At 30.7% G+C, this 13943-nt stretch overlaps 2 protein-coding genes across 2 annotated transcripts; one reads left to right on the top strand and one right to left on the bottom strand.

Moving 5' to 3' along the window:
- Positions 1–3726: 3726 nt before the first annotated feature.
- LOC106450226 (RING-H2 finger protein ATL70) lies at positions 3727–4699 on the top strand. The gene has a single exon (XM_048778504.1). It carries the CDS (start codon positions 3966–3968, stop codon positions 4509–4511), a length of 546 nt encoding a protein of 181 aa, XP_048634461.1. The 5' UTR covers positions 3727–3965; the 3' UTR covers positions 4512–4699.
- Positions 4700–6179: 1480 nt separating this feature from the next.
- On the bottom strand, positions 6180–12808 carry LOC106448901 (lysine-specific demethylase JMJ15-like). The gene is made up of 5 exons (XM_048778503.1): positions 10026–12808; positions 9457–9507; positions 9299–9376; positions 8545–9201; positions 6180–8466 (listed from the first exon to the last, which is right to left on the bottom strand). The coding sequence occupies exons 1-5, from the start codon at positions 10056–10058 to the stop codon at positions 7486–7488; spliced, it is 1800 nt and encodes a 599-aa protein (XP_048634460.1). The 5' UTR covers positions 10059–12808; the 3' UTR covers positions 6180–7485.
- Positions 12809–13943: the final 1135 nt, after the last annotated feature.

Below are 13943 nucleotides of genomic sequence, written 5' to 3'. Positions count from 1 at the left end.
TCCGAGATTAGTTAATTAAATTTTTAATTATCAAAACATATAATTATAAACTAAATTTTAGTTAGTTGATGACAAAAAATATTAATTTAGTGTTGATTGTAAATAAAAATTAATAATTATTTAAAATACTGTTAAAAATATTTTAATAATAATAACAATTTTTAATTGATTCAATTTTCAAAATTATATTTAAGAAATATTAAAAAAAATTTAAAAAATAAATATTCGTTCATATTTCTAATTTAAAAACGAAAACTAGATCTTGACCCGCAAAACCGTGTGGGTGATTAGTTTTATTTTACACACATAATTTTTTGTTTACATGATTAATTGTAATATTTACCATATTACTAATTGTTTAATATAATATTTTAAAACACAACAATGTTATAGTTCACATGTAATAATTTAAATCATGTACAAAATTTTAATTTGAAAATATTATTAGTTAAGGATCAAAATTTAAATGAAAAGTATTATATTAAACTAATATCACAAATTTTAAAATATTTAAAAAATGTTTTTAAAAGAAATATTTGTCTTTATTTCTAATTTAAAAATGAAAATATCTTATCTATTTAGCACATAAATTATGACTTATTTCATATGTAACTTTTTTAATTTAGATAACTTAGAAGTCATACCTTTAAATATTTTTACCATGTAATACAATTAATTACACATGCCTTCATAGATGAAACATTTAATATTTATTCATATCGTATATATAAGATTTTAGTCTGCTGTTATTAACATCTGTGTATTCTCTGAGTTGAAAACCAATTCGATTTATTATTTAAACATCTATACTAAATTGGTTTAATTAATCATTTTATACCAAATTCTCGGTTCAACTTAATTTCATTTATATATATATATTTCAAATTTAGAAATAAAACAAAAATTATGTAAATCAATATTGTTACATAATAATGTTTTTAAAATAAATTTTGTTACAAAAATACAAATTTTATAAATTTTATAGTCGTAATATCATACGCCACAAAATTATTATTATAAAATTAGATAATATATAATACTAAATTATATTAATTTATTAATATATTTTATTGCATAATCTAAAATATTTTAGTAATTAAAAAACTCGCACGGTCGTGCGGGTCGAGATCTAGTTGATAATTAAAATTAAAATTGATTGCTTTTTGGAAATAATATTTTAAAATATTTTGTTAGAATTTTTTTTTAAAATTTTTTATTTGAAATAAAAAATAAAATATATCTAATCTATTAAATTAGATTCATATTTTGGAGTTTATATGTTATATTTTAATTTTTGAATTATTAAACACGGGTTCATCTAAATCTTTAAATCTCATTACAAAAAATATTTATAAAAGATCTCAAAACATTTAAAACTGAATAGAAAATTAAGATTAATAGTTTAGGATGACTCATGTAGAGTTGATATCGACGCCTGACTGACACTTCATATATTTGACTTTCAGATCTCAGTGACAACCTATGATCTTTCTAGAAGATAAGAAAGACGAACTCAAACAATTTATAGAACAAAATAAATGTTTAAAATGAAATTTAGTCGTGCATGTATGGCACGGTTTATGTCCTAGTTCCGATTTAAAGAATAACCCTCCGTACCAAGGGTGATTTGAATGCACAAACGAACGAACCTCTTGTGTTACCACTAGGCTACCAACGCCTTGGTAACTTCTAATAATATATGCAGCTCACTTTCATTGACGTGAATCTAATTTCTGAGTTTGTATGTCTAATTCTCAAGTGTAAGGGTGTAGCCAGAGCTCATTCAACTCTGAAGGAGTGAAGGGTGCCAGTAACCCTTTTTGGTACCTTTCATGCGTAGATAGCCAAGTATTGTATTCGTTAGCTGGGCATTCATCAAGATTGTGAATTCCATTTTCAGTTATGGGCCGAGGAAACGATGTGTCTAACCACAACTCTTTAGATGCCCAATAAGAAAAAAAAAAACATATCGTATATAGAAAGGCTTGGTCTTTTTATCAAATGCCTCTCATTTTGATAGAAAAACCATATCTTAACCTTTAACTAAAATGCCTCGTAACGGGAAACTAATCTATGATTAATAGGAGATTCTTCGGGTGTAGTTCTTAACAGAATATAAAAAACCATATTTTAACCTTTAACTAAAAAAGTTAAGAACCGGCTCTTAAATAATTTAAGAGTCGGTTCTTACCATTTTTAGTTAAAAGTTAAGAAACAATTTCTTATATTCCGCTAAGAATTCCTATTAATTATGCGCTAATATCTAACTATAAGACCATGATTAATCCAGGGTTTTAGGGTGGGGTTTTTAACTTCATATAAGAACTATTTCTTAGCTTTTAAAGTAAGAAAATGTAAGAACCGTCTCTTAAATAAGAGATATAAAAACCGGTTCTTAGTCGAAAAGTATAAAAAAAAATTATGTCAAATCATGAGTTAAGAACCCTAAATTAAGAACCCATGTTAATCATGCTCCAATCATTTTTGTTATCATGTTCCAATCATTTTTGTTGATGGTATGCTTAAATCAATATTCGTGGTGGTCAGTTGGTAGGCAACTTGCTTACAAAATTCTTAAAAGTATGGTATACTCGTTTATACATACGTTTGTCTGTATTCCTATATGTTATATTCAGTTTCCAATTTATATATCTGTCCATATGTTATGTTATGATGTTTTAATCATTGTAAGCGCTCTGTTCCGTATATTAAAAATAAACATCATGCAGGCATGCAACGACGCATTAAGTTTATGATAACAACTGTGCACCCACCGTATCGGACTATCGGGTGTGTGACTGGTGTCATAACTATTTGGCCGTGAAATGCAAAAAAAGAAGAGAAGATTAACATTGTGTATTTATGATTTTAGGCTAAATTCAACTTTTAGCTACTGTGATTAATATTTTTTTAATTCTTGTTGTCAACATCTGGTTTAAATAATACAATGTTAATGTCCATAATTTAAATTGTTGAATTTCAATTTCCTCGAATTCACTGTACACACAAACAATTTATATTGTTATATGACCAGCAAAGACAAAAGTTTATTATATTAGTGGCCTTTTAGAGATTTTGTACAGGACAAATAAATAATAATAGTGTTTCCAGTTTGTGGAGAGATTTCAAAGTTTTGAATTGGGAGAAACTAATGGTAAAATAAAATAATACTGCGACTTGGAAATGTTAAAGAAGGAAACTAACGTTACGTAGGGTGATAAAATTAGTGAATGGATTAAAATAATCACAGATAAAGGATAATTAAACGTAACTTAACAACAATATCAATTATGCGTAGCGACGAAGACACTGACTTCAAATGATTTAAAATCTTTTAACAATTTTTGCAACGTAAAATATCATTGTTTTTTAGCAAAAAAAAAAACTTAAAATATCATTGTTCTGTTTGGACTCGATTAAAACCGCAATTAGTAGTAGCTTAATACTCTATATATTTGATTACTAATTACAAAAATGAATTAGCAAAAACGACATAATCAATGATCTGTTACCGCTTTTTTTTTTCACTAAACGTGATTGTTGTTTAATTAAAGACTTAAAATTCATCTATATATGTTCTTTCCGAACTAATTGTTTTTAACCACATCTTATATAATACGATTGAAATCAACAAACTTGATCTCATTTGGGTCAAAATCTTATCATGACGTAAATTAAAGAATTAATGTGTCTATGCTTATTCAACTTACCGTTACAATATTATTATTATATATACTAGCAGTTTCATATACGGATGTTATTACTAAATCCAAAAGTCACACCATGCTTGCTTTGTCAAGCTTTCTTATCTTCATTCACATGCATCTCCTCTCTCTTTCTAACAGCGTTGACTTTTGATAATCTCAAGATGCTTCAGTTTACATGTCTTATAATCAGATAGCTGACCAAACATCTCTATTATCTCTCTTCTTCCTCCTCCAAATCCCAACAAACCGCAACCGCCCATGAACACCTTCCAACCGCCTCCACCCCCGCCGATTCCAGGCTACAACCACCTCCTAGGTACGGACGACATAGGAGGATTCAGATACGGAATTGGAGTCTCCATAGGAGTGCTCCTCCTCATCACCACAATCACCCTCACCTCCTACTTCTGCACACGTAGACAGCTTTCTTCTTCACCTTCGCAAACAAGTCAAGACTCAACACGGGTTCACCACCATCTCCACCACCATGTCATCATCGACGTCGTCCCGGGTCTTGACGAGGACACCATTCAAAGCTACCCGAAGCTCCTCTACTCCGAAGCAAAGGGAAGCTCAACGTCGTCGTGTTGTTCAATATGCTTAGGAGACTACAAGGGGAATCATCTGCTGCGGCAGCTACCAGATTGTAACCATCTCTTCCACCTCAAATGTATCGACACGTGGCTTAGACTCAATCCTACATGTCCTGTTTGTCGGACTTCGCCGTTTCCGACTCCTCTCCCCACTCCCCTCGCCGAGGTTGTCCCCTTAGCCTCCACCGTTGCCACCACTAGGATGTCCTAATTATTTGCATTTATAGCTGAATAATCCTGAAACGAAGTCAAGCTAAGCCTAATCTTCGGGGTACTTTTCTTCTTGAATTCTTGTTTAGTTCTTTGTATATTTTATTTTTGGTCTCTAACTGATCATTGTACATATTCTTTGAAACCAATGATCTCTAAATGAAAGGAAAATAAGGGTAAGGTTCACAATTTTTGATGAATAAACTGCTTTGATTTTTTTGTCAAGTTGAATTCTACATACGTAGAAAGAGATAATAATTTAAGTCGTGTTGAAAATCGTGGAGAGGGACTTGAAATATGTTTATTCATTCTTGGATTGAACTTTTGGTCTCTTGCCATATCATTCAAATAAAAAAAATACTTGAGACGTCAATAAAAAAAGAAGAAAATTGGAAACTTATAACGTTATAATGGCATTAAAGCCGTTGAGCGTTTAAATTGTTGACAAAGAAAAAATACACAAGATCAAACAAAAGTAGATATTTCAGCGGTGCCTTTGTCTTATTTGGTGAACACCAGCCAGTATATGAAATGAGAAAACTTTTAAAAGGATGTAACTATGTAAGAAAGAAAACAGATACAAAACGTTGACCCAAAAGAAATAAACGAAACAGTCGAACACGACTTTTGTATCGAAGCCGAACAATTTTACCCTTTCATCCGAGAGATAAAAATATCACACCACATTCTTTTTAATTACACATATATTTTATTTTTCAGTTTAATTTGTGAGTTTATCCACGAATTTTTTTTGTAAGAACATATATTTTGATTTAATATACCTTAGCATTCGAACACATGTACTCTCCCAGTTAATTGCATATATAATTCTTAATACTCCTTCGGTTCCTAAATATAAGATGTTTAGATAAAAACAAGCATATTAAAAATTCATTGTTTTATCTAAAAAATATCATTAAAACTATAAATTAATATTATTCAACCAATTACAAAATAGATTATCAAATATGATTAATTGCACAGTTTTTAATAAAGTAAAAAATTGCCTAGAAAAATAAAAACATCTTATATATTGGAACATCAAAATTCTTTAAAACATCATACATTTAGGAACAGAGATAGTATCATTTTTTTGGTAAAAATTCTTAATATCATCTTTTTTGTCCATTTGTAACAATTAGGATTTAATGATCTCGAATGGAATGAATGTGTTCCTTCTCTTCCTTACCTCTATCGAATTGTTCCACTTTCGGATTTCTTTAATCCATATTAACTATTTAGTCTACAAACTCGTGTTATTCAAAAAAAAAAACTACAAACTCTTTAACTATGAAACCTATTTTTTTCTGTGAGTATCACAAGGCCGTTTCTGTATATGGAGCAGCTAGATTCTTGTTTGTTGCTTTCTGTCATCTTTGTAGTATTGTTACTTCTGGTACTTGCATGATTTCTGTATGTGTGCAGCTAAACTCTTGTTTCGTTATTGCTTTTGTTCATTTTTGTAGTGTTTTGTTGCTTGCTTGTTTTATGGGTAAGTCGAGCCCGGAGCATATATAGGCCCTGTGCAGAATCAAAAATTTTAGGGCCTTTTTTTGCTATACAAATTAAAAATTTAGGATCTTTTTTGTATTTTTTTTTTGTCACAAAGGATCTTTTTTGTATAAAATCAAAATTTAAAGGCCCTAAACTATAAAGAAAATTTACCAAAGACAAGTGGGGCCCTGTGCAAAAGCACTGCCAGCACATGGTCAAAGCCGGCACTGAGTCGAGTAACTCGGCCAAGGGCATTTACTGTTCAACCTTAAATAATGTTCAGCTATTTTATTCCATATCTTATTTTCTATCTTTTAAAGTTCATTTTAAGCACAAATTTCAGAAACTAATTTTCTCAAATCCACCATATCCTTCTCCCCCTTTATTCACACTCAAATGAACAGTTGGAAACCATGTTCATTATATGAGACTCTTCTAGAACTCATTCACACAACCAAAATAATATGATTTAAAACATTTTCAGCTTTTATATACATGTTTCGTTTAAAAGTTAAAAAAATAGTTTTATAGCATTTCTATACAGATTATATTAATAAATAAATTCAAATTTCACATCAGAAATTTAGACAAATGTTATCTAATGTATAATTCTGATTAGTATGAAATATTTGAAAAAAGTCTAATAACAAATTTAAACCGGCTTTACGTTTTGGATCCAAAATAATATCATAGTAAGATTTTTGTAGGTCACATTTATTAAGAATATTTTATATGAAAAATAATTATTATAAAAATAACAAATCAAATTTAGAAGAACCAAATATTTATAGAATAATCAAATACTAATATCTAAAAACCAAAATCAAAATATTGCAATAAAAACTAATATAAAAAAAAGTATGTTCATGTATTATATATGTAACACATTGTAATTCAATTTTATTTAACAAAATTACAGAAATTTTATGCATTTTTACCATATTTTTAAAATTATAGTTTTTTAATTATGTTAATATAAAATGTAATTATTCATTGTCTGGAAGTAATATACTTTGAAAATACATATATTGATTTTATTTTGTAATACTGGAATTGCATAAATTTTATTCATTCTTACCATATTTATAAAATATAATTAAATTTTGTTTTTTTGGAAGTTTAATTAGTTAACTGTTTTTCTATTGATATTAAATTAAATGCAATTATACATGTAGCTCGTAGTTTTTATTTTATAACACTTTTTGTTGTTTCATATTAAAATAATTTTTAATATATAATTATTTATTTTTGCTGATAATACTATTTGTTTTCATAATAAGTTTTGTTTATTAGTATTTTATTTTACTCTGGAAATGAAAACCAAAATCTAAAAGCAACATTCAAGTTTTTAGCTAAAATCTACTGGAAATCAAAAACCAAAAACTAAATGCCAAAAACCAAAATGTCCCCAAAATGTCTTTCTCTGGTTAAGTTCAGGGAAGTGTTTGAGATGAGGCAATCTTTCTCTTCCAACGAACCTCTCAGTTTCTAATTATGGTTCCAGTACTCGACTGAACATAGGCAGCAAAGTTCAACATGGATGCATCATGGCGTGCGTCTGAAGTATTATCAAACTCGCCATCCACTTGATACTCAAGGTTCAGATCAAAACCTCTAGGTTCTTTAACCTTGGAAGCCCAAGTCTTTAGATGCTCTGCTTCGCCTTCCAACGCTCTAACCAACGATCTCAACTCATCTACGGTGTGACGAAGAAGTACAAACCGATCATTCCCTTCGCATGAACAAAGCTCGTTAGCGTGCTTAGTGCAAGCATACTCTCCAGGAGAGCATTTGTTGCAGCCAGATGCCGTGAGATGCAAGTCATAACAGCACTTTACGCAGTCCCTCTCGCAGTTCGAATCAAAGTCCTTCTCCATCTTTATCAAATTGAAACCGCTTCCAAGAGCCTTAATCCTTCCTTCTTCCATACGTAACCGAGTCTCCACTGCCTTAGTAAGAGTCCCGTTCTTCCCGCAGAAGCATCTCCATGCTAAGCTCTTTCCACTATCTCCCCCACCACCTGACAAGGACCTAACAGCTTCGTAAGCTGCTCCAAGGAGAAGCTTGTCATGAGACACAGACGTTTTCTTGTTCTCATCACTCAATAACTCCACAGCGTTCTGTCCGTGAGATAACCAGTCAACGGTAGCGACGTTCACAGCTTCTGCACAGTTGAAACCGGAGTTGAAACCGGCGTGATACGCCCTAGGGAATGTGAGAACATACTCCCCTGCACGCTGAACCGCGCGATAAACCGGAACTCCCTCGTCTTTCAAAATGGATGGTGAGAACTGAGTGACGAGTCCATGGAGTAGATCAGGTGTTTCCTCGAAAAGATCTGGTAAATGTTTCCTCATGGCCTTCTCTAGTGACGTTGCATGGGTTCCAGGAACTCCGTACCACACTTTTGGCTCGCCAAAGTGATTATAGTTTATTGAGTATAAGTGATGGTCCTCCACATGCTGTTACATTTCAAAACTATTAGGTTAAACTAGTAAAAATAAAAAAATATTAATTGTTAATTATTATTTTTTATTTACCCAGCAAAAGGTTGAGAAACACATCCCAACATAGACCCATGGCACGAGAACGCCCGAGATGTCTCCACGCTCGAATGATAGCAAAGAGCCCGAGAGACGAGGCAAGTTGTTAAGGTTCCAACCAGAAGTGTCTCCTCTCTCGAATCCACTTCCAAGAACCTTGTTCTCTAAGTCAGCTCCATAATATACCTCGACGTCATCGGTTGCTTGCTCTACAATCCTCCAGTACTCTCCTTCAGTCTCTTCAACCGACGGAGCGTTACCTTCTTTACTTTCGAAATAGGATTCCTTGAAACACCGAGCGTACTTCTCAAACTCCTCAAGAGTGAAGTCTGGGCCAGAGTTGAAACCAAATGCCTCTTCTTCCTCGGGAGACGAAACCGAAGCGGGAACGGAGCTAGGAGGTCTCTTGGAGGAGGAACTTCGTTTCCGTTTTCTTACCTTAGGTTTCTTCTTCTGCTTCTGCTTCACAGGCCCTCTGTTCTGAAGCAGCTCCACGTCCTGAACCCGGGTGGGGAACTTTATACCCTCCCATATACTTTTCTCTCTAAGCCGAAAAGGAGGAGACCATTTCAAGGGTGGTACGATACGGCAAATACCATATGGTTCAGCTGAGGGACGTATTTTTTCTATGTAAGCAACTGTATCTTCAAACTCCTAAACACCCAAACGGTACAATACAAAAATGAGGATTGAGGAAGAAGAAAACTTACGATCAAAACCTCTGAATACAAGATGGAGGACAAGCATTTACCTCTAATGAAGGGTAGAATACTGGCGCTTCAGCAATGTCTGGCCTCCGTGCTTTAGCTGGATCCCATCTAGCAAGAACCTACATATGTAATGAAAAATGTGATTTTATATGCCGTTTTGGAGTAACATCAGATAGCAAGTTGAAAAGTTTGGTCTTACCTCTGGATGACGGGGGATATTAGGAGGTCCTACATTGGTGTCCTCCTTTTCCTGAAAAACATTAAAAGGAAAACTTTATTCATGAGAAAATCCAGGTCACCTATTGATGATTTATGAAAATATAAATGAACTAAAAATTAGGACTCATGGTGAAATATACAAACCATACTCTATCGCAAAAAATTTGTGTTATGGATAAATTATAAAATTCATCATCCCGAATCCCGATAAAAGCGAGACTCGGGATAAAATATAAAAGTCATCTTCAATTGGAACAAAAACCGGAATTCATGTTGGATTATAGAACTCATCATCATCGCGAGCCGCAAACAAATCGGGCTCAGAATAAACTATAAATATCATCGGAGATCCGATCAAAAATTAGGAATCATGATTAACATTGGTAAATCAACTTAAGCAATCGAGTATCATTTAAGGCCTAATCTACAGTCTCAATATTGTTAAATCAAGTATGTGATATAGAGTAAGATCTGTAGCGATAAGCAATAAATCAAATCGATGATAACACACGATTAATCGATAAATCGCTTTTAAAGCGAAGAAGATACCTCTTTGATCCGAGATTCTGCTGCAAGAACCATTGAATTGAAATCAATCAATTCACTCCACAAAACCAGATGACCCTTCTAGGAACTGAGAAAAACAAAGATGTTAGCAACCAAAGGATCTAAGAACCCTAGCCCAATATCCAATTCCCAATATAATATATCAGGGAATAATGAGACACATAGACTTAGTATTCATTATATAGATAAGGAAAACAAAAACTGAAGATTACATACCAATCACAATGACAACTCAATATCTTTTTTTCCTCTGTTGAGGTATAAAAGAAATTGAAAGGGCAGTTACAATAAAAATAAAAATAAAATGATTAGAAGAAGTATCACAATAACACATAAAAAAAGCTATAAATAATATCAAAAAAATTTAAAACCAACAAGAGAAATTAAACTAAATTAACCATTTAATTATTAGTGCTTACAAAATGACTTTGAAAAGAGATAAGTTCACCTAATGCCAGTTCTTATGAACAACCAGATGAAAAAATCTTATGAACAACCAGATGAAAAATCTGTTTTGGTTCACAAACTTTTAATGTTTAATATATATTACATCCGGTTCAAAATGATTTATGTTTTAGAAATAAATTATTCAAAACGTTTACTTTTGAATACATTTTTATTAGGTAATGATTCTAAATTGTGAACTTCGATGAAATAATTATGATTAACTATTTTCCATAATAATAGTCAGTCAAAAACTAATAAAAATAATTAATTTCATCGAACGTCTGTGTTTCAAAAATAAAAAACTTCGATGAAATTATTTATGTTTACCAAATTTTGATTGACTATTATTATGGAAAATAGTTAATCATGAAAGTATATATATAATTAAAATTTAAGATATTTTCATAGTAGTCGAACCAAAAAAGTTGAACTTGTATATGTGAGAACTCAAAAACATATGAGTATACATTATTCGAGTTCTAAACTATCCAAAACATGTATATTTATTGATTATCTATCTTTTATACCCTAATTGATTCAGATCCCATAAATTTTAGAGCCAGCTCTGATTGAGATGCAGAGTTCACCTTCTCAGATGAATGATTAATTCAGAAAATTTTAAAATAAACTTATTAAGAATTAAAATAAATAGAAATCAGACAGAGTTACAGAGACGAGAAAAAGAGAAAAAGATAAAAGGCAGTACAATATGTTGTAAGAAGACGAGGAAGTTGGAGAACAACCGCAAAACAAAACGCACACTGTTTTAACTGAAGCATGTCAGCGGAAGGTGCCATCAGTCTTTTTCTTCTAATTGGTACGGTTTGGTTAGAAATTTATACTGGTTTTGAGTTTTCTGAATTTTGAAAAGTAGACCTGAATTAGGGTTATATTTTTTGATTGATTTGGTTTCACAATTTTCGGTTTGGTTTGAATTTTATTTTAATTATTGTTAGGAAGTGAATAAAATATAAGTAATTTATTTTAATCTAAACGTAGCTTTGTATATATTTAATTTAATTTACAATTTAAATATATTATGGTTTGTTTGGTTTTATTATATTGATTTGGCATTAAAATTTCAGGTCTAAAGTTACAAATTTCAGTTTTATTTTCGATAAATGAATCCGGTTTGGCTCTCGGTCCAGGAAGTAGGAAGAATATTAAATCTTCCTTCTACACCCTAATGTTCTTACATCTTCCAATTTTTACTCCTAAGTTTAATACAATCAACAAGTACCTTTCCTCTGCCTTTTCAGAACGACTAAAACTCGACAATCACTTGATCTTTCAAAATGGATGTTGACAAAATGGTGCATTTGCTCTACTCGAATGAAAAGTGGATCAATCTTCATGGTTATTAATGTGTGTATCAAGATTGGATTTACGCGGAAAATGAAAAAAACAGCAGCTCTTCATGTTTTAGATCTTGACTCTCGATGTTCCTATCAGATGACTAATGCTTTTACAATTCAGTATCATATAGAGAACTTTAACATATAGTATACTGAAAGGATGTGAAAAAAAAACATTTATATGGAGAACTTGAATAAAGAGAACATACAATAAGGATACGGAAAACTTGAATAAAGAGAACTTGAACATATAGAGAACTTAACATTTATATGGAGAACTTGAATAAAGAGAACATACAATAATGTCATCTCCAACAAGACACCAAAATTGACATTATCCCACCAAATTTGATGTAATGTGAATAGTTTACGCTAAATTTTGTGTAACACTATTCATCATATCAAATTTTTAAAATGTATATTTTATCGTGTTTTATTTAATAATATAGTTAATTACTGTCAAATTTGTAATTAAACATTAATGTATTGTATTATTTGTATTTTTAATTTATTTTTACATAATTAAAAAACTAAAAAAAATTGCAAAATAAATCACTAAGTGACTATTATCATTTATCACTTACAAGTAATAAAAATATAAATAATAATCTAAATGTGATAAAAATAATTATTTATCAATTACAAATAATAAAAGATACAAAATTTTAAAACTAGAAACATAAATAATAAATAATATTACTTTTGGTGTAAACGTTGGTGTATATAAAACAAAACTGCGAGCTACATGTATAATTACTTCTTTTTTTGGGTCAAATAATTACATTTAATTTTATATTGATAGAAAAATAGATAACTAATTAAACTTTCAAAAAGCAAAATAAAATTTAATTATATTTTATAAATATGGTAAAAATGAACAAAATTTATGCAATTCTAGTATTACAAAACAAAATCAATATATGTATTTTCAAAGTGCATTACTTCCAGACAATGAATAATTACATTTTATATTAACATAATTTAAAACTATAATTTTAAAAATATGGTAAAAGTGCATAAAATTTCTGTAGTTTTGTTAAATAAAATTGAATTACAATGTGTTACATATATAATACATGAAAATATTTTTTTTGGATATTAGTTTTTTTGGCAATATTTCGATTTTGGTTTTTAGATATTAGTATTTGATTATTCTATAAATAATTGGTTCTTCTAAGTTTGATTTGTTATCTATACTATACTAAAAGCTCTATATACTCCACTCTAAAGCTGTCCACGTCATTTATTATATTCAACCAATCAGAGAGTATTGTTTGGTCACGTCACCATCAAACTTCTCAAAAAGCTTCGAACCTATTTCCATTGATCTTCTCATCTTTTTTTCTCTTGCAAAAACGTTTCTTGAAAGGACTGTCTTCTTATCTCTCAAACCTTCCTCTATCACTCATAATTATATATTGATTCAACTTATAAAGTCACTAATAATAGATTGATTTGTCTGTTTGAGTCGATTTCATCATCTCTCCTTCAGTTCTAAATACAATTTTTCAGTTTAAAATTCACATTGATTCGGGAACACTCAACCGACGAATACTATAGTTCATCAACCGCAGGCCATGTTCGAAAACGCGGCAACTCGGCCGAGTACACGGCCTTGCAACGCTCGGCGGTACAGAACCGCCGCGATTTCATCAAAATCGGACAAAAAATCGGATTCATCAAAAAAGTCCAGGCTTTTGAATTTTAAACGCTTGGAATTTGATGTTACGTCGCAAATCTACAGTTTTTATGCAAAAATTGATAAGAAAACTGCAAGAAAATGATGTTTTATGTTAAAAAAGTTCGAGGCGGCCATGAAAATTTCGCAGTAGAAGTGAAAACCCTAAAAGGAAGAAGACGAATTAATTACAAATTTGCCATTAATGAAAAAAAAAATTCTAAAACAAAAAAGAAGGACCTGCGTTTTGAACCCATGACATCCTCCGTCATAAAACCGTCTTTTGCCACCGGACCACGTTGTCTTTACAAATAATCGTAGAAAATTATTTAATAGGTTATAGTTTTACGTAAATTAAAAAAAGAAAAAGATAACAAATGAATTGAAAAAATAAAAAGTGGAACCATACATACAAAATAA

Source organism: Brassica napus, chromosome A4 (assembly GCF_020379485.1).
Source record: "Brassica napus cultivar Da-Ae chromosome A4, Da-Ae, whole genome shotgun sequence".
Taxonomy (NCBI): Eukaryota; Viridiplantae; Streptophyta; class Magnoliopsida; order Brassicales; family Brassicaceae; genus Brassica; species Brassica napus.
Note: the sequence above shows the minus strand (reverse complement) of the source record. Positions and strands in the feature narration are given on the sequence as shown.